The sequence below is a fragment of the Cetorhinus maximus genome, unplaced genomic scaffold (assembly GCF_964194155.1).
Source record: "Cetorhinus maximus unplaced genomic scaffold, sCetMax3.hap1.1 HAP1_SCAFFOLD_380, whole genome shotgun sequence".
Classification (NCBI taxonomy): domain Eukaryota; kingdom Metazoa; phylum Chordata; class Chondrichthyes; order Lamniformes; family Cetorhinidae; genus Cetorhinus; species Cetorhinus maximus.
Genome location: NW_027596326.1, coordinates 107,793 through 135,108, shown reverse-complemented (window position 1 = coordinate 135,108; position 27,316 = coordinate 107,793). Strand labels below are relative to the sequence as shown.

Genomic DNA, 27,316 nt, shown 5'->3' with positions numbered 1-27,316 from the left:
GTTAGGATCTGGAATGCACTGTCTGAGAGTGTGGTGGAGACAGGGTCAATTGTGTGGTTAGAAACATAGGAACTAGGAGCAGGAGGAGGCCATTCGGCCCTTCGAGCCTGCTCCCCCATTCATTATGATCATGGCTGATCATCCAACTCAATAGCCTGCTCCCGCTTTCTCCCCATACCCTTTGATCCCTTTCACCCCAAGAGCTATATCTAACTCCTTCTTGAAAACATACAATGTTTTGGCCTCAACTACTTTCTGTGGTAGTGAATTCCACAGGCTCACCGCTCTCTGGGTGAAGATATTTCTCCTCATCTCAGTCTTAAATGGTCTACCCCATATCCTCAGACTATGACCCCTGGTTCTGGACTTCCCCACCATCGGGAACATCCTTCCAGCATCTACCCTGTCTAGTCCTGTTAGAACTTTATAGGTTTCTATGAGATCCCCCCTCATTCTTCTGATCTCCAGCGAATATAATCCTAAATGACTCAATTTCGCCTCATATGTCAGTCCCGCCATCCCAGGAATTAGTCGGGTAAACATTCGCTGCACTCCCTCTATAGCAAGAACATCCTTCCTCAGATAAGGAGACCAAAGCAGCACACAATATTCCAGGTGTGGTCACACCAAGGCCCTGTATAATTGCAGTAAGACATCCCTGTTCCTGTACTCGAATCCTCTGGCTATGAAGGCCAATGTACCATTTGCCTTCTTTACCGCCTGCTGCACCTGCATGCTTACCTTCAGCGACTGGTGTACGAGGACACCCAGGTCTCGTTGCACATTCCCCTCTCTCAATATATCGCGATTTAGATAAGAAGCTGCATTCCTGATATTGCTACCAAAGTGGATAACTTCACATTAATCCACATTATACTGCACCTGCCATGCATTTCCCAATCGGATATGGAATGAACAGTCTGAGAGTGTGGTGGAGACAGGGTCAATCGAGTGGTTAGGATCTGGAATGCACTGTCTGAGAGTGCGGGGGAGACAGGGTCAATCAAGTGGTTAGGATCTGGAATGCATTGTCTGAGAGTGTGGTGGAGACAAGGTCAATCGAGTGGTTAGGATCTGGAATGCACTGTCTGAGAGTGTGGTGGAGACAGGTTCAATCGAGTGGTTAGGATATGGAATGCACTTTTTGAGAGTGTAGTGGAGAGAGGGTCAATCGAGTGGTTAGGATTTGGAATGCACTGCCTGAGAGTGTGGGGGAGACAGGGTCAATCAAGTGGTTAGGGTCTGGAATGAACTGTCTGAGAGTGTGGGGGAGACAGGGTCAATCGAGCGGTTAGGATCTGGAATGCGCTGTCTGAGAGTGTGGTGGAGACAGGGTCAATTGTGTGGTTAGAAACATAGGAACTAGGAACAGGAGGAGGCCATTCGGCCCTTCGAGCCTGCTCCCCCATTCATTATGATCATGGCTGATCATCCAACTCAATAGCCTGCTCCCGCTTTCTCCCCATACCCTTTGATCCCTTTCGCCCCAAGAGCTATATCTAACTCCTTCTTGAAAACATACAATGTTTTGGTCTCAATTACTTTCTGTGGTAGTGAATTCCACAGGCTCACCACTCTCTGGGTGAAGAAATTCCTCCTCATCTCAGTCCTAAATGCTCTACCCCATATCCTCAGACTATGACCCCTGGTTCTGGACTTCCCCACCATCGGGAACATCCTTCCAGCATTTACCCTGTCTAGTCCTGTTAGAATTTTATAGGTTTCTATGAGATCCCCCCTCATTCTTCTGATCTCCAGTGAATATAATCCTAAATGACTCACTTTCGCCTCATATGTCAGTCCCGCCATCCCAGGAATTAGTCGGGTAAACATTCGCTGCACTCCCTCTATAGCAAGAACATCCTTCCTCAGATAAGGAGACCAAAGCAGCACACAATATTCCAGGTGTGGTCTCACCAAGGCGCTGTATAATTGCAGTAAGACATCCCTGTTCCTGTACTCGAATCCTCTGGCTATGAAGGCCAACATACCATTTGGCTTCTTTACCGGCTGCTGCACCTACATGCTTACCTTCAGCGACTGGTGTACAAGGAAACCCAGGTCTCGTTGCACATTCCCCTCTCTCAATATATCGCGATTTAGATAAGAAGCTGCTTTCCTGATATTGCTACCAAAGTGGATAACTTCACATTAATCCACATTATACTGCACCTGTCATGCATTTCCCAATCGGATATGGAATGCACTGTCTGAGAGTGTGGTGGAGACAGGGTCAATCGAGTGGTTAGGGTCTGGAATGCACTTTCTGAGAGTGTGGTGGAGACAGGGTCAATCGAGTGGTTAGGGTCTGGAATGCACTGTCTGAGAATGCGGTGGAGACAGGGTCAATCGAGTGGTGAGGATCTGGAATGCACTGTCTGAGAGTGTGGGGGAGACAGGGCCAATCAAGTGGTTAGGATGTGGAACGCACTGTCTGAGAGTGTGGTGGAGACAGGGTCAATGGAGTGGTTAGGATCTGGAATGTACTGTCTGAGAATGCGGTGGAGACAGGATCAATCGAGTGGTTAGGATCTGGAAAGCACTGTCTGAGAGTGTGGGTGAGACAGGTTCAATCGAGTGGTTAGGGTCTGGAATGGACTGTCTGAGAGTGTGGGGGAGACAGGGTCAATCGAGTGGTTAGGATCTGGAATGCACCGTCTGAGAGTGTGGGGGAGACAGGGTCAATCGAGTGGTTAGGGTCTGGAATGCACTGTCTGAGAGTGTCATGGAGACAGGGTCAATTGTGTGGTTAGAAACATAGGAACTAGGAGCAGGAGGAGGCCATTCAGCCCTTCGAGCCTGCTCCCCCATTCATTATGATCATGGCTGATCATCCTACTCAATAGCCTGCTCCCGCTTTCTCCCCATACCATTTGATCCCTTTCGCCCCAAGGGCTATATCTAACTCCTTCTTGAAAACATACAATGTTTTGGCCTCAACTACTTTCTGTGGCAGTGAATTCCACAGGCTCACCACTCTCTGGGTGAAGAAATTTCTCCTCATCTCAGTCTTAAATGGTCTACCCCATGTCCTCAGACAGTGACCCCTGGTTCTGGACTCCCCCACTATCGGGAACATCCTCCCTGCATCTACCCTGTATAGTCCTGTTAGAATTTTATTGGTTTCTATGAGATCCCCCCTCATTCTTCTGATCTCCAGTGAATATAATCCTAAATGACTCAATCTCGCCTCATATGTCAGTCCCGCCATCCCAGGAATTAGTCGGGTAAACATTCGCTGCACTCCCTCTATAGTAAGAACATCCTTCCTCAGATAAGGAGACCAAAGCAGCACTCAATATTCCTGATGTGGTCTCAGCAAGGCGCTGTATAATTGCAGTAAGACATCCCTGTTCCACTACTCAAATCCTCTGGCTATGAAGGCCAACACACCATTTGGCTTCTTTACCGCCTGCTGCACCTGCATGCTTACCTTCATCGACTGGTGTACAAGGACACCCAGGTCTCTTTGCACATTCCCATCCCTCAATATATCGCGATTTAGATAAGAAGTTGCCTTCCTGATTTTGCTACCAAAGTGGATAACTTCACATTTATCCACATTATACTGCACCTGTCATGCATTTCCCACTCGGATATGGAATGAACTGTCTGAGAGTGTGGGGGAGACAGGGTCAATCGATTAGTTAGGATCTGGAATGCACTGTCTGAGAGTGTGGTGGAAACAGGGTCAAATGGGTGGTTAGGGTATGAATGCACTGTCTGAGAGTGTAGTGGAGACAGGGTCAATCGAGTGGTTAGGATCTGGAATGTACTGTCTGAGAATGCGGTGGAGACAGGTTCAATCGAGTGGTTAGGATCTGGAATGCACTTTCTGAGAGTGTGGTGGAGACAGGGTCAATCGAGTGGTTAGGATGTGGAATGCACTATCTGAGAGTGTGGTGGAGACAGTGTCAATCGAGTGGTTAGGATCTGGAATGCACTGTGGAGGCAGGGTCAATCGAGTGGTTAGGATCTGGAATGCACTGTCTGAGAGCGTGGTGGAGACAGGGTCAATCGAGTGGTTAGGATCTGGAATGCACTGTCTGAGAGTGTGGTGGAGACAGGGTCAATCGAGTGGTTAGGATCTGGAATGCACTGTCTGAGAGTGTGGTGGAGACAGGGTCAATTGTGTGGTTAGAAACATAGAAACTAGGAGCAGGAGGAGGCTATTCGGCCCTTCGAGCCTGCTCCCCCATGCATTATGATCATGGCTGATCATCCAACTCAATAGCCTGCTCCCACTTTCTCCCCATACCCTTTGATCCGTTTTGACCCAAGAGCTATATCTAACTCCTTCTTGAAACATACAATGTTTTGGCCTCAACTACTTTCTGTGGTAGCGAATTCCACAGGCTCACCACTCTCTGGGTGAAGAAATTCCTCCTCATCTCAGTCCTAAATGGTCTACCCCATATCCTCAGACTATGACCCCTGGTTCTGGACTTCCCCACCATCGGGAACATCCTTCCTGCATCTACCCTGTCTAGTCCTGTTAGAATTTTAAGGTTTCTATGAGATCACCCCCTCATTCTTCTGATCTCCAGCGAATATAATCCTAAATGACTCAATCTCGCCTCATATGTCAGTCCCGCCATCCCAGGAATTAGTCGGGCAAACATTCGCTGCACTCCCTCTATAGCAAGAACATCCTTCCTCAGATAAGGAGACCAAAGCAGCACACAATATTCCAGGTGTGGTCTCACCAAGGCCCTGTATAATTGCAGTAAGACATCCCTGTTCCACTACTCGAATCCTCTAGCTATGAAGGCCAACATACCATTTGGCTTCTTTACCGCCTGCTGCACCTACATGCTTACCTTCAGCGACTGGTGTACAAGGACACCCAGGTCTCGTTACACATTCCCATCTCTCAATATATCGCGATTTAGACAAGAAGCTGCCTTCCTGATTTTGCTACCAAAGTGGATAACTTCACATTTATCCACATTATATTGCACCTGCCATGCATTTCCCACTCGGATCTGGAATGAACTGTCTGAGAGTGTGGTGGAGACAGGGTCAATTGAGTGGTTAGAAACATAGAATAGATTCCTTTAACCTGTGGGCCAGTTACCTTATTCCTTACAACCTGTGGGCCAGTTACCTTATTCCTTACATCCTGTGGACCAGTTACCTTATTCCTTACATCCTGTGGGCCAGTTACCTTATTCCTTACAACCTGTGGGCCAGTTACCTTATTCCTTACATCCTGTGGGCCAGTTACCTTATTCCTTACAACCTGTGGGCCAGTTACCTTATTCCTTACATCCTGTGGACCAGTTACCTTATTCCTTACATCCTGTGGGCCAGTTACCTTATTCCTTACATCCTGTGGACCAGTTACCTTATTCCTTACACCCTGTGGACCAGTTACCTTATTCCTTACATTCTGTGGGCCAGTTACCGTATTGCTCTTAATCTGTGGACCAGTTACCTTATTCCTTACATCCTGTGGGCCAGTTACCTTCTTCCTTACATCCTGTGGGCCAGTTACCTTATTCCTTACATCCTGTGGGCCAGTTACCTTCTTCTTTCCAACATGTGGACCAGTTACCTTATCCCTTACATCCTGTGGACCAGTTACCTTATTCCTTACATCCTGTGGGCCAGTTACCTTATTCCTTACATCCTGTGGGCCAGTTACCTTATTCCTTACATCCTGTGGGCCAGTTACCTTATTCCTTACATCCTGTGGGCCAGTTACCTTCTTCTTTCCAACATGTGGACCAGTTACCTTATCCCTTACATCCTGTGGACCAGTTACCTTATTCCTTACATCCTGTGGGCCAGTTACCTTATTCCTTACATCCTGTGGGCCAGTTACCTTCTTCTTTCCAACATGTGGACCAGTTACCTTATCCCTTACATCCTGTGGACCAGTTACCTTATTCCTTACATCCTGTGGACCAGTTACCTTATTCCTTACATCCTGTGGGCCAGTTACCTTATTCCTTACATCCTGTGGGCCAGTTACCTTCTTCTTTCCAACATGTGGACCAGTTACCTTATCCCTTACATCCTGTGGACCAGTTACCTTATTCCTTACATCCTGTGGACCAGTTACCTTATTCCTTACATCCTGTGGACCAGTTACCTTATTCCTTACATCCTGTGGACCAGTTACCTTATTCCTTACATCCTGTGGACCAGTTACCTTATTCCTTACATCCTGTGGACCAGTTACCTTATTCCTTACATCCTGTGGGCCAGTTACCTTATTCCTTACATCCTGTGGACCAGTTACCTTATTGCTTACATCCTGTGGTCCAGTTACCTTATTCCTTACATCCTGTGGACCAGTTACCTTATTCCTTACATCCTGTGGACCAGTTACCTTATTCCTTACATCCTGGGGCCAGTTACCTTATTCCTTACACCCTGTGGACCAGTTACCTTCTTCCTTACACCCTGTGGACCAGTTACCTTATTCCTTACATCCTGTGGACCAGTTACCTTCTTCCTTACACCCTGTGGACCAGTTACCTTATTCCTTACATCCTGTGGACCAGTTACCTTATTTCTTACATCCTGTGGACCAGTTACCTTATTCCTTACATCCTGTGAGCCAGTTACCTTATTCCTTACACCCTGTGGGCCAGTTACCTTATTCCTTACACCCTGTGGACCAGTTACCTTATTCCTTACATCCTGTGGACCAGTTACCTTATTCCTTACATCCTGTGGGCCAGTTACCTTATTCCTTACATCCTGTGGACCAGTTACCGTATTCCTTACATCCTGTGGGCCAGTTATCTTATTCCTTACATCCTGTGGACCAGTTACCTTATTCCTTACATCCTGTGGGCCAGTTACCTTATTCCTTACATCCTGGGGCCAGTTACCTTATTCCTTACATCCTGTGGGCCAGTTACCTTATTCCTTACATCCTGTGGGCCAGTTACCTTATTCCTTACATCCTCTGTGGCTGTTACTTCCTGCAGATTACAACAGTGCTACTGCTGCTGAGGGGAAGACCCCACCTGTTTTTAAACATTTCTTTTTGAAAATCATAGCAGATCTCAATTGTTGGTATTCATGTCTTGTTTGAGTCTCCTGAAGCTACAAGATATTGTGTTCTGTGCGGAACGAGCTGACAAGTGGGACTAATTGGAGAGCTGTTTTAAAAAGCCTGAGCAGGCGAGATGGGCTGAATTGCCTCCTGCTCTTTTCCATTCCGTTAGTGAGAAGACATTCCACATCCAAGCTGTGAAATGTGTAGGAAAACGCTCCTGTTGTGTTCTGTTTCAGTGGAGAGACACACAGTTGTTGTCGCTCCAACACCAAGCCTCATATTTAAATAAAATCTGGTTTGATGCTATCTACCCTCTGTGCCTGTCTATTAGGATGAAACCATCGAATAAACAAGAAATACATTTGGTTTTTTATTTGCTTGCCTTTACAAGAGTTTGCGATTGAGGATGGCTTTATTTGAATGTATGCAGTGGCCTGTCACTTGTCCAGATTCATCAACATGAGCCCAGGTCAGAAGATGACCGCTATACCTGGGCCCTCTTCTCTCACCATTGACTCGGTCAGAATGGAAGGAATTTCCAAGTGCTTGCATTTCACAATGACCCAAAATTTAAATGGCAAGGTCTTCCACTCCTTCTTACAAAACATAAATACAGTTTCCAGCCCAGCACACATGCCAAACTACCCTGGACAGTAACATTGATATCTTGTGCAGTAATGCCCTTCAGGCAATCATTCAACAATTCTCACATTTTCATTGAAAAATTATACATTAACCAGCCTCTGAAATTAAACCCACCCCGAGTTAAACAACGCGAATGAACGCAGCTCATCTCCGGCGAGGTCCGATTTGCTTGACTGGCTCTTGATCAGAAATCCTTGTGACCAACATTTGAAGACCAACATTTGAAAACCAACAGGATAAAACTGGAGCTCATATGAAGGATTGTTTTGTAAACGGGTAAAACAAGGAAACACTGAACTCTGCAAAGAGACAGGCAGAAGTTCCTATAAATGACTGTAGAGCAGTTACAATCAATCCCATCCTCGTGGCAATTAGTCCATGACTGGAACACGGGTTTGATTTTGTGTGGAACCTCACACAGCAAAGCTGCAGCAGGATATGGGCACTGCGCTCAGATAGAATCACCTTCAGCCTCTGCATTAAGACAAGTTCCACCTCTGAGGATGCAAACAGTTCCTGATTGGAAGTAGGATCCTAATCCCAGTTCCTCCCACATGCTGGATAAGTGATATAAACATGACAATTTGTAGCGTACTGATTATGCATGGATCATGGAAATGGTCTACATCAGGCAGTTATTCATCAGGTAACTAGGGTTGACCAAACTTGCCATGTTGTGCAATATGGACAAAAACAGGGATTTGACCATCTGGAATTCCCCTCCATTGGAATCAGTCTGGTTTTGTTTTAAAGTCATGGCCAAGAATGATAGGGATCATTTTCTAAATGTGCCAAACTCAGCGGCTGAACTGTGGCCCGGTTCTTGCATTAGTGACAGACTGAGTCTGTGTTCCAGTTGAGAGTCCTTGTCCAGATCTATATTCTGGTGCATCACTTGCTCCTGATGCATCTTCACTTGCTTCCTGGTGGATGTTCCTTTGTGCTGGACATTCAAAGTGCACACAGTGGAATACCTACATCAGAAAGTAATGGTTAGAATTGTAACTCATATTGTGCTTTGTCTGCTTCTGAATGGAGACTCTGGATCCTTAAATCTGTGAGCAAAGAAACTTGCCCAATTAACACATCTATTAATCCACCAAAACCTTTCAAAGACTGTACAGCTGTAAACCAATGGCCTAACAAGTAATATGACATAACACGATCTGCATCATGTGCGCTCTCTGACATTACTGATCACAAGACCATGAAAACATCAGCTCATTCTGACTGAAACTTAACTGAGACTTAATCCCACTTCCCCACCTCACTCCACCAACATATCACTTTATATTTTCTCCCTTATTATCAATTTCTAGGTGGTTCTTTGCTGATTGAACAATCAGATCGGCTATGCTCTTACTGCATATTGGAACAGTCTGGAAGGGCTGAATGACCAGTCTCTCTGCCTACTTCTAATTATCTTATTCTGATTTTAAAAATCCTCCCAATCCTCAGGTACTTTTTCTGATAACGTTGCAAACCTCTTCTTTTAATCTAAAACTATCCTCAACTTTCCTAGCTAACCACGGTGTGTACCATTTCACCGGGGGAGCTGACCATGGTGTGTACCATTTCACCAGGGGAGCTAACCACGGTGTGTACCATTTCACCAGGGGAGCTAACCACGGTGTGTACCATTTCACCAGGGGAGCTAACCACGGTGTGTACCATTTCACCAGGGGAGCTAACCACGGTGTGTACCATTTCACCAGGGGAGCTAACCACGGTGTGTACCACCTCTCCGGGGGAAATTGACCATGGTGTGTACCATTTCAGCGGGGGGAGCTGACCATGGTGTGTACCATTTCACCGGGGGGGAGCTGACCACGGTGTGTACCATTTCACCAGAGGGGAGCTAACCACGGTGTGTACCATTTCACCGGAGGGGAGCTAACCACGGTGTGTACCATTTCACCGGAGGGGAGCTAACCACGGTGTGTACCATTTCACCGGGGCGGAGCTAACCACGGTGTGTACCATTTCACCAGGGGAGCTAACCACGGTGTGTACCATTTCACCAGGGGAGCTAACCACGGTGTGTACCATTTCACCGGGGGGGGGGGGGGGGGGGGGGGGGGGAGCTGACCATGGTGTGTACCACGTCACCGGGGGAGCTAACCACGGTGTGTACCACGTCACCGGGGGAAATTGACCATGGTGTGTACCATTTCACCGGGGGGAGCTGACCATGGCGTGTACCATTTCACCAGGGGAGCTAACCACGGTGTGTACCATTTCACCGGGGGGGAGCTGACCATGGTGTGTACCATTTCACCGGGGGGGAGCTGACCATGGTGTGTACCATTTCACCGGGGGGAGCTGACCATGTGTGTACCATTTCATCGGGGGGAGCTGACCATGTGTGTACCACGTCACCGGGGGAAATTGACCATGGTGCATACCACGTCTCAATGGCAAATTGACCATGGTGTGTACCACTTCTCCGGGGGAAAGTGACCACGGTGTGTACCACTTTTCAATGGGAAATTGACCATGGTGTGTACCACTTCGGGGGAAATTGACCACTGTGTGTACCATTTCACCGGGGCAATTGACCATGGTGTGTACCACTTCCTCAGGCGGAGCTGACCACGGTGTGCACCACTTTTCCGGGGGAAATTGACCACTGTGTGCACCACTTCTCTGGGGGAAAGTGACCATGGTGTGTACCATTTCTCCGGAGGGAAGCTGACCATGGTGTGTACCATTTCTCCGGAGGAAGCTGACCATGGTGTGTACCACTTCTCCGGGGGAATTTGACCATGGTGTGTACCATTTCTCCGGAGGCAGCTGGCCATGGTGTGTACCACTTCTCCGGGGGAATTTGACCATGGTGTGTACCATTTCTCCGGAGGCAGCTGGCCATGGTGTGTACCCTTTCTCCGGAGGGAAGCTGACCATGGTGTGTAGCACTTCTCCGGAGGAAGCTGACCATGGTGTGTACCACTTCTCTGAGGGAAGCTGACCATGGTGTTTACCACTTCTCCGGAGGGAAGCTGACCATGGTGTGTACCACTTCTCTGAGGGAAGCTGACCATGGTGTGTACCACTTCTCTGAGGGAAGCTGACCATGGTGTGTACCACTTCTCTGAGGGAAGCTGACCATGGTGTGTACCATTTCTCCGGCGGGAAGCTGACCATGGTGTGTAGCACTTCTCCGGAGGAAGCTGACAATGGTGTGTACCATTTCTCCAAGGGAAGCTGACCATGGTGTGTACCATTTCTCCAAGGGAAGCTGACCATGGTGTGTACCACTTCTCCGGAGGGAAGCTGACCATGGTGTGTACCATTTCTCCAAGGGAAGCTGACCATGGTGTGTACCATTTCTCCAAGGGAAGCTGACCATGGTGTGTACCATTTCTCCAAGGGAAGCTGACCATGGTGTGTACCATTTCTCCAAGGGAAGCTGACCATGGTGTGTACTATTTCTCCAAGGGAAGCTGACCATGGTGTGTACCACTTCTCTGGAGGAAGCTTATATTTATCAAGGGGCACTATGTTTATTGAGAATTATATATTATTTATTTAAGTTCCTGCCATTGCTTATCCACTGTCAAATCTAACCTAATTTCCTAGGCTACCTGTTCATATCTCCAAAACTGGCTTCATTTAAATTTAAGACCCTAGTTTCTTACTTAACATCACTCAGAAACTTAACATGAAATATATTAGATCACTTTTTTCCCAAGGATCGTTAACTATGAGACTACTAATTCACAATACTAGATCTAAAATGCCGTGTTTCAGTTAGTTCCTTGACATATTTTTCTGTTTATATTTCATTGCCTCTTTCCCCAGTCGATGTCCTCCACTGTTCTCTTCATTGTTTACTACATTTTCAAGTTTTGTATCATCTTTAAATTTTGAAATTGTACCCTGCATACCCAAGTTAAAGAGAGCAATGGTCTCAATACCGGCACCTGGGGAAGACCACTGAGAGCCCTCCAGTCTGAAAAACAACTCGCCACTACTCTCTTGTAGCTATGTTGCAACTGTTCCTTGAATTCCATGGGTTTTAATTGAGTTATCAAGTCTATTATAGAATCAGAGGGGGATAGTCAATTCGAGGGGGATAGATAATCAGAGGGGGATAGTCAATTCGAGGGGGATAGATAATCAGAGGGGGATAGTTAATTCGAGGGGGATAGATAATCAGAGGGGGATAGTCAATTCGAGGGGGATAGATAATCAGAGGGGGATAGTTAATTCGAGGGGGATAGATAATCAGAGGGGGATAGTTAATTCGAGGGGGATAGATAATCAGAGGGGGATAGTTAATTCGAGGGGGATAGATAATCAGAGGGGGATAGTTAGTTCGAGGGGGATAATTACTGGGCAGTAATTCAGAGGCCTGGACTAAGCCTCTCAGACCTGACTTCAAATTCCACTGTGACGTTTGGAGGAACTGAAATTTCATTAAGAAGATAAGAAATAGGAGCGGGAGTAGACAATATATCCACTCGAGTCTGTTATAAACCTGAGGCCGGCAGCCACTCATTTCTGCAATTTTGAATTTTTGCATTTTATTTCTGCTTTAGCTTTGATTTTAAGCCTATGGTGAATATTTAAGAATATTTAAAGAGAGATTGGACAAACTTTACCTGTACTCTCTAGAATTTCGGAGAATAAGAGGTGAAACCTACGAAATACTTAAAGGGATAGACAGGGTAGATGCAGGTAAGATGTTTCTCCTGGCTGGGGAGTCTAGAACCAGGGGACACAATTTCAAAATAAAGGGGAACCTGACCAAACACTGAGTATCAGACTATTCAGAGCCACCAAGCCTGAGCACAAGAAACTGGAATAAATGGAAATTTTCATCCCATTTAGGACCGAGATGGGGAGAAATGTCTTTACTCAGAGGGTTGTGAATCTTTGGAATTCTCTACCCCAGGGGGCTGTGGAAACTCAGTCACTGGTTGTGTTTAAGTTACAGATTGATAGATTTCTGATTAACAATAACGTAAAGGGTTATGGGGATAGTGTGGGTAAAAGGTATTGAAGTGTTCGATCAGACATGATGGTATTGAATGGTGAAGCAGGCTCGATGGGCTGAATGGCCTTCTCCTGTTCCCATGTTCCTAAATCTTAGATTGATTGTAACGAGCTATGACTGTGCTTTGATGAATTAATCAATAATGATCCGTAGAGGCCTGTTTTCCCAGATCTTGTTTTTTCCACACTGGCTATACACAACTGGGATTTAGGCTACATCTTTCTTTTCCATTTTTCAAGCTAGAATATGAAAATGAGTTGTCTTTTGTTTATTATTTTTCTGACTGCATTCAGTGACCATTGGACTACAGGCCAGAGCGATGAGTAACCATATGGTGGTCACCCAATATGGTCACCATAAGATGCAGTCTAATTGATGGATGTAACACTTGAAGGATGACACAGGGGAAGAACCATTAAAAGATTCATCAGCAGATTGGACATTGTGAAGTCTGTGCAGCTTTGCAGAGCCCATGAGAAGAATTGATAAGAACTGAGGCTTGTTTTGGGAAAGGATTCTGCAGGTCTCCGAAAGCTCGAATGGATCCAGAAATTTGACTGAAAGGGAATGTTGCTACCGATGCAGCCATAGTGGAATGGTCACCACTGAAAGCAGGAGGAAGGGCCAGGGACGGAGTGACTGACCGTAGTGCCCACCTTTAGGTTACTGGGAGACTTGGTAATGTATGTACCAAGGAAATGGTAAAGTATGGACCAATTAGGGAGCTGTCATGGAACAGGACAAATTGGGGTTATTCTTGGTGCTTTAGAAAAATCTCTCTGTCTTCTTTCCTTCTGATGTTTTTTAAAGTGCTTTCTCCTTTCAATGAAGTGATCTTTCCTTCTCTTTACTTATTTTTCTTTTATATATATTAATATATCAATTAGAATTGTCATATTATTATAATCATTATTCAATATTCAATAAAATTGTTGTTTTGACACATTACTTGTCATAGTCACTCATTCCTGTTATGACCAGAGAACAGCTCCGAACCTCAGTGAGACTCTGATAGGGACTCACGGGCCCCTCCCTAGAGATTACTGACAAGGCAGCCTGGAGTCCGAAGACAAACATGGACGAGGCTATAGAGAAGTATCTTAGAGCTAAGTTACCCCTGAAGGAGAGATGGATTCAACTCATTGAGCAGTCAGATAACCCAGACTTTGAGGTGGAACTCTGGATGGAGGAGATCCCTGTGTAAAAGAGGGCTGTCAATGGCAGGCTGGCTGTTGGCACAATGGGAGAAATGCATGAGATTGGAGAGCCAGACGGCGATGTAACGATCAGGAGCAGGAGTATAAAACTAATCGGCTGATAAAGAAGCCAAAGCGATACAGCAGGAAGATGAATTGGCGAAACATTTCAGAGAATGGGAAGGGCAGCTTGTACTGAAGAACATATTCTGGGTCGGCTCCAAGTGGAGAGGCAAGGGTGAAAGAGGGACTGGGAAAAATATGCCACAGGAGTTGACTGATGGGCAGGGGAGGTGGAATAGATTACAACCCAGTTTGTGGAGGAATGTGAAGGCAGGGAGCTTTGGGAAAGTTACATGAGGAGCTCAGAAAGGAGTCAGAGAAGGGTTAGGGGGAATTAAATTGTAAACACCACAGTATGTGAAAAAGACAATAAACTTGTGTGCAAGGTTTTGTTTGGATGTTTGTGTATATTATTAGTATTCTGTGGTCTGGTTCTGCAGATAGTTTAAGTGGCTGCATTTCTTTTTACACAGAAAAATTTTAAATTACTAAAGCATTTTTTTTTGTTCTGGAGAAAGAGAGAGTAAGAGAGAGAGGAGGGATACCCTTGGTGAGAGAGTGAGAGAGGAGGGATACCCTTGGTGAGAGAGTGAGAGAGAGAGAGAGGAGGGATGCCCTTGGTGAGAGAGTGAGAGAGGAGGGATACCCTTGGTGAGAGAGTGAGAGAGAGAGAGGAGGGATACCCTTGGTGAGAGAGTGAGAGAGGAGGGATACCCTTGGTGAGAGAGTGAGAGAGAGAGAGAGGAGGGATACCCTTGGTGAGAGAGTGAGAGAGAGAGGGATAACCTTGGTGAGAGAGTGAGAGAGAGAGAGGGATAACCTTGGTGAGAGAGAGAGAGAGAGAGAGGAGGGATAACCTTGGTGAGAGAGTGGAGGGATAACCTTGGTGAGAGAGTGAGAGAGTGGAGGGATAACCTTGGTGAGAGAGTGAGAGAGAGAGGAGGGATAACCTTGGTGAGAGAGTGAGAGGGATAACCTTGGTGAGAAAGTGAGAGAGAGAGAGGGGGGATACCCTTGGTGAGAGAGAGAGAGGAGGGATACCCTTGGTGAGAGAGAGAGGGGAGGGATATCCTTGGTGAGAGAGTGAGAGAGAGAGGAGGGATATCCTTGGTGAGAGAGTGAGAGAGGAGGGATATCCTTGGTGAGAGAGTGAGAGAGAGAGAGAGGAGGGATAACCTTGGTGAGAGAGTGAGAGAGAGAGAGAGAGAGAGAGAGGAGGGATATCCTTGGTGAGAGAGTGAGAGAGGAGGGATACCCTTGGTGAGAGAGTGAGAGAGGAGGGATACCCTTGGTGAGAGAGTGAGAGAGGAGGGATATCCTTGGTGAGAGAGTGAGAGAGAGGAGGGATAACCTTGGTGAGAAAGTGAGAGAGAGAGGAGGGATACCCTTGGTATGCGGTGTATGCAATGACACTCAAGGAAAGAGGGATAGTGAGCTTCTGTCAATTCAATTATTCCTCTTGGTGAAAACTTCGAACATAACTTCACCTCCCCCCAACTAACTCATCACCCCACCTTCCTATTTGTAACTAACTTATCACCCCACCTTCCCATTTGTAACTAACTCATCACCCCACCTTCCCATTTGTAACTAACTCATCACCCCACCATCCCATTTGTAACTAGCTCATCATCCCACCATCCCATTTGTAACTAACTCATCACCCCACCTTCCCATTTGTAACTAACTCATCACCCCACCTTCCTACTTGTAACTAACTCATCACCCCACCTTCCCATTTGTAACTAACTCATCACCCCACCATCTCATTTGTAACTAACTCATCACCCCACTTTCCCATTTGTAACTAACTCATCACCCCACCTTCCCATTTGTAACTAACTCATCACCCCACCTTCCCATTTGTAACTAACTCATCACCCCACCTTCCCATTTGTAACTAACTCATCACCCCACCATCCCATTTGTAACTAACTCATCACCCCACCATCCCATTTGTAACTAACTCATCACCCCACCATCCCATTTGTAATATGTTTTGCGAAAGCTGTATTGTGCAAATTTATCCTTTTCTTTACGTTTGAATTAGTTTTATTTGAAAAGAATTCCGACCACTGATGTAATTTATTCCATTTGTTTTTTTAAAATAAAACTATATGCTACTTTGTTGTTTTGACTTGAGTTTTAATTTAAGATAAATGTTGGAAGAATGGTGTAGAAGGTGGAAACTTCCATGGATGTAGTGTGTGTAATGTGTATATGTGGGAGCGTTAGTCTGTTTCTTTCTTTAGATTGTAACTTTGCAGAGGAGTTCCAGCATTTGAATTCACAATGAGGATTGTGAGATGGATGAAAAAGGAAAATTTAATTAAATAAGCTAAATATTTGAAGTTATAAGGGTCAAGTTGTGATTTCTTGCCAAAAATCACAATTCAAATAGGTTTTGAGCAACATATGGGAATTTTAATCATGATAAATTCACACGTGTGAGAAAGGATTTCACAGTGTCAGCTAGAATTCTGAAACAACAGATACTGAGTTAGATTAATCTTGGGTGAGAAACGTTTTACGAAGCATTAGGATGTTCTGAAATAATTGGAATTTGATGTACAATTAGGACAAAATCAAGAGATTTCTTCATCTCAGAAATTTAAAAGATATCAGCAGTTTGAAAAGATTTAGTATTTGTCCTCTGTTGAGAAACCAGAGCAAATGGCAGTGCCTTTACCCTGTGAGGTGATGTCACCATTAGCTCCTGTGAGAACCTTTGCTCTGCCCTCCCTTACAGTAGCAAAGAATTAACCCTTTCCGCTCGTAGCTTAAGGGTGTTGAATTAAGCCATATAGCCTTGTTTACAGGGTGACTGCAAATGCAGCAAGATTTCCAGGATTTATCTGCAGATGTTTAATATCACTGCATTGTCACAGACTAAAGGCTTTACTTTGCTTTTTTTTCAAAAAGAAAACTCATCCCATTCAGGCCAACTGGAACAAAGTGTCTAAGAGTGGGAGATCTGATCTTCCGCTCTCAAACACTGACCAATGAGTATCAGACTTTTCAGAGCCACCAAACCTGGGCACAAGAAACTGGAATTGATGGAAATTTTCCTGTCTTTTAAGGGGACAAATTCTAATTTTCCAAAAAAAAGCTAATGGAGAAACAGTCTGGGTGGTTTCTCAGTATCAAAGAAAAGGTTTGTTTTTGGAAGAAATACATTGAACACGAACAAACCTGTCAGCCAACAACACTGCTATTTGAATTTGACATAATGTTACTAGAACTGCGACTTAATTTAGCAAAGTTACTTCTAGGAAACGAAGAGGCACCGAAGATAAAGGATAAACAAGCAAAATATGCTAATGCCTGGAATCAAACAGAAATGATTGATTTCTGTTGTAAATATATTATGAAAAATGTTATTTGACTGTAAAGTTTCTCCAGGGATCCTGGAAGAGAGACAATGGTAATTAATGGGATGGTCACTTAAAAATACCGTCAGAAAGTCAAATTCAAGTAAAGAAAGTAATTTGAATAATTAAGGGTTTGGGAGTAAGGACACTTAAGGGAGAATTATCCACAAGGTAAACACAGATAAAGGGAGGACTGGAGGATCTTTTCAGTCCATATATGATGTTATTTTAATATTATTAAGTGAGGTAATCTACAAGTGAGGAACTCAGGGAAAGTTCATCACACTCATGAGTTCGAATAAGAAAGAGTGATCCAGAACAATGATGAGATAGGAAATGAGAGGGGATAAGGTCATGTCCTATGAAAATGGAATACTTAATAGAATGGTTTAGAGTTAATATTATTGGGGAATTGTTGTACCATGATGGGCATCACGAGCTGGTACCAATAATGTCGAATTTGATGGGGAAAAGGGACGTAACCACAGATTAATGACAGAACCACAGATTTAACATGGGGCACCACTAATGAATAGTTTGGATTTAACCTGTCTGGAGGTGGAGATGGAAAACCTAAAAAGGAAATGAAAGATATTTAGCCAAAGGGAATATCAACCAGGGTTCTGAGCTAAAGGAGTTCCAAATCATTGACCATTGCCAATGTTGTGTGGAAAACACAGGATTGATTCGGGATGGCAATATACAATATCACAATACCTATCCATATACAGTAAATTAGGGAGATTATGTATGAGGAACTCAGCTGGAAGGCTCTAACACACGGAGAGAAGTGATTGTGCCCATACAAGATAAGGGGCCACCTCGAAGCAACATGTGGGTTTAATCAAACAAAAGTAAATTGTACAATGGGAGCTGTTAGAGCTGAATTGAAGGTGACACAAACTGTATGTGTAGGAGAGGGGGAATACTGTGTTACCACTATTGAAAGGGAATATAATTATGGATACGAAAATCCACGACCTGGTCCTGAAACAACCTTTTGTTTAAGCCAGAAACACCTGTCAGAACTGGTGATTGAGAATTGATAAATATTTACCATTGCAATATGACAGAAATTAGTGTAAAAGATAGCATGAAGGGGCGCTTATGGGAGATGGTGGAAAGATTCGGTTATGATACCTCACAGTTACCAGGCCAACTTGCAGCAATATAATGAGTTTATTGATAAAAAAATTTGATGCTATCAAAATTACATGGTGGGAAAATTTGTGGAATTGGATTGGGGTATGAATGTAAATATTAATCCATGGATTAGGATTATATTCCATGTATTAGTCTTTATTCAATTACTGATAATTCTGTTTCTTTTTATTTTAATTCATTCATGGGATGTGGGTGTCACTGGCTGGGCCCAGCATTTATTGCCCATCTCTAATCGCCCTTGTTCAGAGGGTATTTAAGAGTCAATGGCAGATTTCCTTCCCTAAAGGACATTGGTGAACCAAATGGGTTTTTACAACAATCGATGATGGTTTCATGGGGTCATCATTAAACTTTTAATTCCAGATTTTATTGAATTCCACTATCTGCCGTGGTGGGATTCGAACCCGGGTCCTCAGAGCATTCCCCTGGCTCTCTGGATTACTAGTCCAGAAACAATACCACTATTCCATCTGCTCATTAACTGCTCTATAAAGCAACATGTAAGTAATATGTTCTAACGACTGCCCTCACGAGTAACCCAACTCGAAATACAACCTTGGTGAGCAATGAAAGCTCAATGATATAAAAAAAATCATTCCAACTGGATAAATTACAAAAATTACTCAGTTTAAAGTACAAATTAAAACAGCGTTTGACAATCAAAGAGAGGAGGCTGTAGGCCTGAGACTGGCAGCCACTAATTTTTGCAATTTTGTATTTTTGCATTTTATTTCTGTTTTACTCTTGATTTTAAGCCTATGGTGAATATTTAAAGTTATTTTGTATTAAATCTTACATTGGTCTTAATCGAGCTATGATTGTGCTTTGATTAATCAATAATAATCCATAGTGACCTGTTTTCCCAGATCTTGTATTTTTCATACTTTTTTAATTCATTCACAGGATGTGGGTTTCGCTGGCTGGGCCAGCATTTATTGCACATCCCTAATTGCCCTTGAGAAGGTGGTGGTGAGCTGCCTTCTTGAACCGCTGCAGTCGATATGGTGTAGGTACACCCACAGTGCTGTTAGGGAGGGAGTTCCAGGATTTTGACCCAGTGACAGTGAAGGAACGGTGATATATTTCCAAGTCAGGATGGTGAGCGACTTGGAGGGGAACTTCCAGGTGGTGGTGTTCCCATCTATCTGCTGCCCTTGTCCTTCTAGATGGTAGTGGTCGTGGGTTTGGAAGGTGCTGTCTAAGGAGCCTCGGTAAATTCCTGCAGTACATCTTGTAGATGGTCCACACACTGCTGCTACTGTGCGTCGGTGGTGGGGGGAGTGAATGTTTGTGGATGTGGTGCCGATCAAGCGGGGCTGCTTTGTTCTGGATGGTGTCAAACTTCTTGAGTGTTGTTGGAGCTGCACTCATCCAGGCAAGTGGGGAGTATTCCATCACACTCCTGACTTGTGCCTTGTAGATGATGGACAGACTTTGGGAAGTCAGGAGGTGAGTTACTCGTCACAGGATTCCTAGCTCTTGTAGCCACAGTATTTATATGGTTAGTCCAGTTCAGTTTCTGGTCAATGGTAACCCCCAGGATGTTGATAGTGGGGGATTCAGTGATGGTAATGCCATTGAATGTCAAGGGGCAATGGTTAGATTCTCTCTTGTTGGAGATGGTCATTGCCTGGCAATTGTGTGGCGTGAATGTTACTTGCCACTTGTCAGCCCAAGCCTGGATATTGTCCAGGTCTTGCTGCATTTGGACATGGGCTGCTTCAGTATCTGAGGAGTCGCGAATGGTGCTGAGCATTGTACAATCATCAACAAACATCCCCACCTCTGACCTTATGATGGAGGGGAGGTCATTGATGAAGCAGCTGAAGATGGTTGGGCCGAATGCACTATCCTAAGGAACTCCAGCAGTGATGTCCTGGAGCTGAGATGATTGACCTCCAACAACCATAACCATCTTTGGGCAAATCAAATTAGTAACAATTCCATAGAAGAGGAATTTCTGGAGTGTATACGGGATGGTTTTCTGGACCAATACTTTGAGGAACCAACTGGTGAACAGGCCATCCTAGACTAGATATTGTGTAATGAGAAGGGAATAATTGGCAATCTAGTTGTGCGAGGCCTCTTGGGGATGAGCGACCATAATATGATGGAATTCTTCATCAAGACGGAGAGTTGCATCGTTGATGCTGAGACTAGGGTTCTGAGTCTTAATAAAGGAAACTACAATGGTATGAGGCGCGAGTTGGCTATGATGGATTGGGAAACGTTACTTAAAGGGATGACGGTGGATAGGCAATGGCAAACATTCAAAGAGCGCATGGGTGAACTGCAACAATTGTTTATTCCTGTCTGGCGCAAAAGTAAAACAGGAAAGGTGGCCAAACCATGGCTTACAAGGGAAATTAGGGATAGTGTTAGATACAAGGAAGAGGCAGACAAATTAGCCAGAAAAAACAACAGACCTGAGGATTGGGAGCAGTATAGAATTCAGCAAAGGAGGACCAAGGGATTGATTAAGAAGAGGAAAATAGGGTACGAGAGTAAGCTTGCGGGGAACATAAAAACTGACTGTAAAAGTTTCTATAGTTATGTGAAGGGAAAAAGATTGGTGAAGACAAATGTAGGTCCCTTACGGTCAGAAACAGGGGAATTTATAATGGGGAACAAAGAAATGGCTGACCAACTAAATACATACTTTGGTTCTGTCTTCACAAAGGAGGACACTAATAACATTCCAGAAATGTTGGGAAACACTGTGTTTAGTGAGAGGGAGGGACTGAAAGAAATCAGTATTAGTTGGGAAAGGGTGTTGGGGAAATTGATGGGATTGAAGGCCGATAAATCCCCAGGGCCTGATAATCTACATCCCAGAATACTTAAGGAAGTGGCCCTAGAAATAGTGGGATACATTGGTGGTCATCTTCCGAGATTCTATAGACTCTGGAACAGTTCCTACAGATTGGAGGGTAGCTAATGTAACCCCGCTATTGAAAAAGGAAGGCAGAGAGAAAACAGGGAATTATAGACCAGTCAGCCTGACATCAGTAGTGGGAAAAATTCTAGAGTCCATTATATAAAAGATTTGATAGCTGAGCACTTGGAAAACAGAGGCAGAATTGGACAGAGTCAGCATGGATTTACGAAAGGGAAATCATGCTTGACAAGTCTACTGGAAATTTTTGAGGATGTAACTAGTAGAGTTGATGAGGGGGAGCCAGTGGATGTGGTTTATTTGGACTTTCAAAAGGCTTTCGACAAAGTCCCACATAAGAGATTAGCGTGTAAAATTAAAGCACATGGGATTGGGGGTAGTGCATTGAGATGGATAGAAAACTGGTTGGCAGACAGGAAACAAAGAGTAGGAATAAATGGGTCTTTTTCCAAATGGCAGGTAGTGACTAGTGGGATACCGCAGGGATCGGTGCTGGGACCCCAGCTATTCACAATATATATTAATGATTTAGATGAGGGAACTAAATGTAATATCTCCAAATATGCAGATGACACAAAGCTGGGTGGGAAGGTGAGCTGTGAGGAGGATGCAGAGATGTTTCAGTGTGATTTGGACAAGCTGAGTGAGTGGGCAAATGCATGGCAGATGCAATGTAATGGAGATAAATGTGAGGTTATCCACTTTGGTAGCAAAAACAGGAAGGCAGATTATTATCTGAATGGTTATAATTTGAGAGAGGGGAATGTGTAACGAGACCTGGGTGTCCTCGTACACCAGTTGCTGAAGGTAAGCATGGAGGTGCAGCAGGCGGTAAAGAAGGCAAATGGTATGTCGGCCTTCATAGCCAGAGGATTCGAGTACAGAAGCAGGGATGTCTTGCTGCAATTATACAGGGCCTTGGTGAGACCACACCTGGAATATTGTGAGCAGTTTTGGTCTCCTTATCTGAGGAAGGATGTTCTTGCTATAGAGGGAGTGCAGCGAAGGTTTACCAGACTGATTCTTGGGATGGTGGGACTGACATATGAGGAGAGATTGAGTCGCTTAGGATTATATTCGCTGGAGTTCAGAAGAATGAGGGGGGATCTCATAGAAAGCTATAAAATTCTAACAGGACTAGACAGGGTAGATGCAGGAAGGATGTTCCTGATGGTGGGGGAGTCCAGAATCAGGAGTCACAGTCTGAGGATACGGGGTAGACCACAGAAAGTATTTGAGGCCAAAACACTATGTTTTCAAGAAAGAGTTAGATATAGCTCTTGGGGCAAAAGGGATCAAAGGATATGAGAGTAAGCGGGAACAGGCTATTGAGTTGGATGATCAGCCATGATTACGATGAATGGCGGAGCAGGCTCGATGGGCCGAATGGCCAACTCCTGCTCCTAGTTTCTACGTTTATATGCATCCTTTGTGCTAGGTATGATTCCGACCAGTGGAGAGTTTCCCCCCTGATTCCCATTCACAGAATCACATTGCAGAAGAGGCCCTTTGGCCCATCAAGTCTGCACCAACACATGAGAAACACCTGACCTACCTATCTAATCCCATTTACCAGCACTTGGCCCATAGCCTTGAATGTTATGATGTGCCAAGTGCTCATCCAGGTACTTTTTAAAGGACGTGAGGCAACCTGCCTCCACCACCCTCCCAGGCAGCGCATTCCAGACCGTCACCACCCTCTGGGTTAAAAACGTTTTACCTCGCATCCCCCCTGAACCTCCTGCCCCTCACCTTGAACTTATGTCCCCTCGTGACTGACCCTTCACCACCCCACTAACATGCCCCTCTGCCTTCAGAGATCTATGGACACACACGCCAAGGTCCCTTTGTTCCTCAGAACTTCCTAGTGCCATGCCGTTCATTGAATATTTCCTTGTCAAATTACTCCTTCCAAAGTGTATCACCTCACACTTTTCAGGGTTAAATTCCATCTGCCACTTATCTGCCCATTTGACCATCCCGTGTATAACTTCCTGTAGCCCAAGACACTCAACCTCACTGTTAACCACCCGGCTAATCTTTGTGTCATCCACAAACTAACTAATCCTACCCCCCACATAGTTATTTATGTCGTTTATATAAATAAACAAATAATAGGGGACCTAGCACAGATCCCTGTGGTACGCCACTGGACACTGGCTTCCAGTCACTAAAGCATCCTTCTGTCATCACCCTCTGTCTCCTACAATTAAGCCAATTTTGAATTCACCTTATCAAATTACCCTGTTTCCCATGTGCATTTGCCTTCTTTATAAGTCTCCCATGTGGAACCTTGTCAAAGGCTTTGCTGAAATCCATATAAACTACATCAACTGCACTACCCTCATCTACACACCTGGTCACCTCCTCAAAAAATTCAATCAAATTTGTTAGGCATGACCTCCCTCTGACAAAGCCATGCTGACTATCCCTGATCAAACCTTGCCTCTCCAAGTGGAGATGGATTCTCTCCTTCAGATATTTCTCCAATAGTTTCCCTATCGCTGACGTGAGACTCACTGGCCTGTAGTTCCCTGGCTTATCTCTACAACCCTGCTTAAATAGCGGAACCACATTAGCTGTTCTCCAGTCCTTTGGCACCTCCCCCGTGGCCAAGAGAGGAATTAAAAATTCGAGTCAGAGCCTCTGCGATCTCCTCCCTTGCCTCCCTCAGCAGTCTGGGACACAAATCATCCGGACCTGGAGATGTCAACTTTTAAGCCTGCCAACACCTCCATTACCTTGTCACTCCCTATATCAATTTGCTTAAGAACCTCGCAGTCTCGCTCCCCGAGTTCGATACCTTCATCCTCATTCTCTTGGGTGAAGACGGACGTGAAGGGTTCATTCAACACTCTACCGATGTCCTCTGGCTCCACCTATAGATTGCCCCCTTGGTCCCTAATGGGCCCTACTCTTTCCCTGGCTATCCTCTTCCCATTGATGTACTTATAGAATATCTTGGGATTTTCCCTACTTTTACCATTGACTCCAGTTTTGCTTGGGCTCCTTGATTCCACACTCGGTCAAATGCGGCCTCGATGTCAAGGGCAGTCACTCTCACTTCACCTCGGGAGTTCAGCTCTTTTGTCCATGTTTGAACCAAAGCTGTAATGAGGTCAGGAGCTGAGTGACCCTGGTGGAACCAAACTGGGCATCAGTGAGCAGGTTATTGCTAAGCAAGTGCTGCTTGATAGCACTGTTGATGACCCCTTTCATTACTCTACTGATGATTGAGAGTAGACAGATGGGGCGGCAATTGACTGGGTTGGATTTGTCCTGCTTTTTGTGTACAGGACATACCTGGGCAATTTTCCACATAGCTGGGTAGATGCCAGTGTTGTAGCTGTACTGGAACAGCTTGGCTAAGGACACGGCAAGTTCTGGAGCACAAGTCTTCGGTACTATTGCCGGAATATCGTCAGGGCCCATAGACTTTGCACTATCTAATGCCTTCAGCTGTTTCTTGATATCACGTGGAGTGAATCGAATTGGCTGAAACTGGCATCTGTGTTGCTGGGGGCCTCCATACGAACAAGGAGCAGGAGTAGGCTATTCGGCTTCTCGAGCATGCTCCACCATTTAATAAGATCATGGCTGATCTGATGGTAACCTCAAATCTGAATCTTGCCTACCCCTGAATTCATGCCCTTGGTCACCAAGAATCTATCCATCTCTGCCTTAAAAATATTCAAAAACACTCTTCCTGAACAGGTGGTGGAAGCAGAATTCCAAAGCTTCTTGACCCTCAGAGAAAAATCTTTGCCTCAACTGTCTTAAATGAGCGACCCCTTATTTTGAAACAGTGATCTCTAGTTCTAGATTCTTCCACAAGAAAAGACATCACCTCCACATCCACCCTGTCAAGTCACCTCAGGACTTGTTTCAATCAAGTTGCCTTTTACTCTTCTAAACTCCAGTGGATACAAGCCTAACCTGTCCAACCTTTCCTCATAAGACAACCCACCCATTCCAGGTGTTGATCTGGTAAACCTTCTCTGAACTGCTTCCAACGCATTTATGTCCTTCCTTAAATAAGGTGACCAATACTGTACACAGTACTCCAGATGTGGTCTCACCAGTGCACTGTACAACTGAAGCATAACCTCCTATTTTTGTATTCAATTCCCTTCACAATAAATGATAACATTGTATTAACTTTCCTAATTATCAGCTGTACCTGCATTCTAACCTTTTGTGATTCATGCACTATGACACCCAGGTCCTTCTGAATCTCAGCGCTCTGCAATCTCTCACCATTTAGATAATAAGCTTCTTTTTTATTTTTCCTGCCAAAATGGACAATTTCACATTTTCCCACAATATACTCCATTTGCCAGATCTTTGCTCACTCACTTAACCTATCTGTGTCCCTTTGTAGCCTCCTTATGTCCTCTTCATGCCTTACTTTCCTACCTATCTTTGTGTTATCAGCAAATTTGGCAACCATCCCGTCCATCCCTTCATTCAAGTCATTTATATAAATTATAAACAGTTGAGGTCCCAGCACTGATCCCTGTGTCACACCACTCATTACATCTTGCCAACCTGAAAAGATCCACTCATGTCTACTCTCAGCTTCCTGTTAATCTCATATCTATGTGTCAGCCTGTTCCTGCCCCACGGAACTCATTTCTTGACTCCATTCTCTCTCCCCTTGTCCAGTCTCTTCCCACCTACATCCGCGATTCCTCTGATGCCCTACATCATATCAACAATTTCCAGTTCCCTGGCCCCATCCGCCTCCTCTTCACCATGGACATCCAATCCCTCTACACCTCCATCCCCCACCGGGACGGTCTGATGGCTCTCCGCTTCTTCCTCGAACAGAGGCCCGAACAATCCCCATCCACCACTACTCTCCGTCTGGCTGAATTTGTTCTCTCACTGAATAATTTCTCCTTAAACTCGTCTCACTGCCTCCAGTTAAAAGGTGTGGCTATGGGTACTCACATGGGCCCCAGTTATGCCTGTCTCTTTATGGGGTATGTGGAACATTCCTTGTTCCAATCCTACTCAGGCTCCCTCCCACAACTCTTTCTCTGGTGCATCGATGACTGTTTCGGTGCTGCTTCATGCTCTTGTCTGGACCTGGAAAAATTTATTTATTTTGCTTCCAATTTCTACCCCTCCATCACTTTCACATGGTCCATCACTGACACTTCCCTTCCATTCCTTGACCTCTCTGTCTCAATTTCTGGTGATAGACTGTCCACCAATATTCATTACAAGCACACCGACTCCCACAGCTACCTCGACTACAGGTAACGAGTAGGTTAGACAAAGGAGAGCCAATGGATGTTATCTACTTGGACTTCCAGAAGGCCTTTGACAAGGTGCCGCACAGGAGGCTGCTCAGTAAGATAAGAGCCCATGGTGTTAGAGGCAAGGTACTAGCATGGATCGAAGATTGGCTGTCTGGCATGAGGCAGAGAGTGGGGATAAGGGGGTCCTTCTCAGGATGGCGGCCGGTGACTAGTGGAGTTCCGCAGGGGTCAGTGTTGGGACCACAACATTTCACTTTATACATTAATGATCTAGATGAAGGAACTGAGGGCATCCTGGCTAAGTTTGCAGATGATACAAAGATAGGTGGAGGGACAGGTAGTATTGAGGAGGCGGGGAGGCTGCAGAAGGATTTGGACAGGTTAGGAAAATGGGCAAAGAAGTAGCAGGTGGAATACAACGTGGGGAAGTGTGAGGTCATGCACTTTGGTAGGAAGAATAGAGGCATGGACTATTTTCTAAATGGGGAGAGAATTCAGAAATCTGGAGTGCAAAGGGACTTGGGAGTCCTAGTCCAGGATTCTCTTAAGGTTAACTTGCAGGTTGAGTCGGTAGTTAGGAAGGTAAATGCAATGTTGGCATTTATTTCAAGAGGACCAGAATATAAAAGCAGGGATGTGCTGCTGAGGCTTTATAAGGCTCTGGTGAGACCACATTTAGAATATTGTGAGCAATTTTGGG

General features: G+C 45.0%; 1 protein-coding gene across 1 annotated transcript in view; it reads right to left on the bottom strand.

The window, feature by feature from the left end:
- Window positions 1-7,408: 7,408 nt before the first annotated feature.
- Window positions 7,409-27,316, bottom strand: part of LOC144673548 (BTB/POZ domain-containing protein 9-like) — an 82,059-nt gene continuing 62,151 nt past the window's right edge. Inside the window, exon 5 of the mRNA XM_078535312.1 lies at window positions 7,409-8,634. Coding sequence (XP_078391438.1) covers window positions 8,458-8,634 — 177 coding nt within the window. The 3' untranslated portion in view covers window positions 7,409-8,457. The remainder of the gene's footprint in view (window positions 8,635-27,316) is intronic.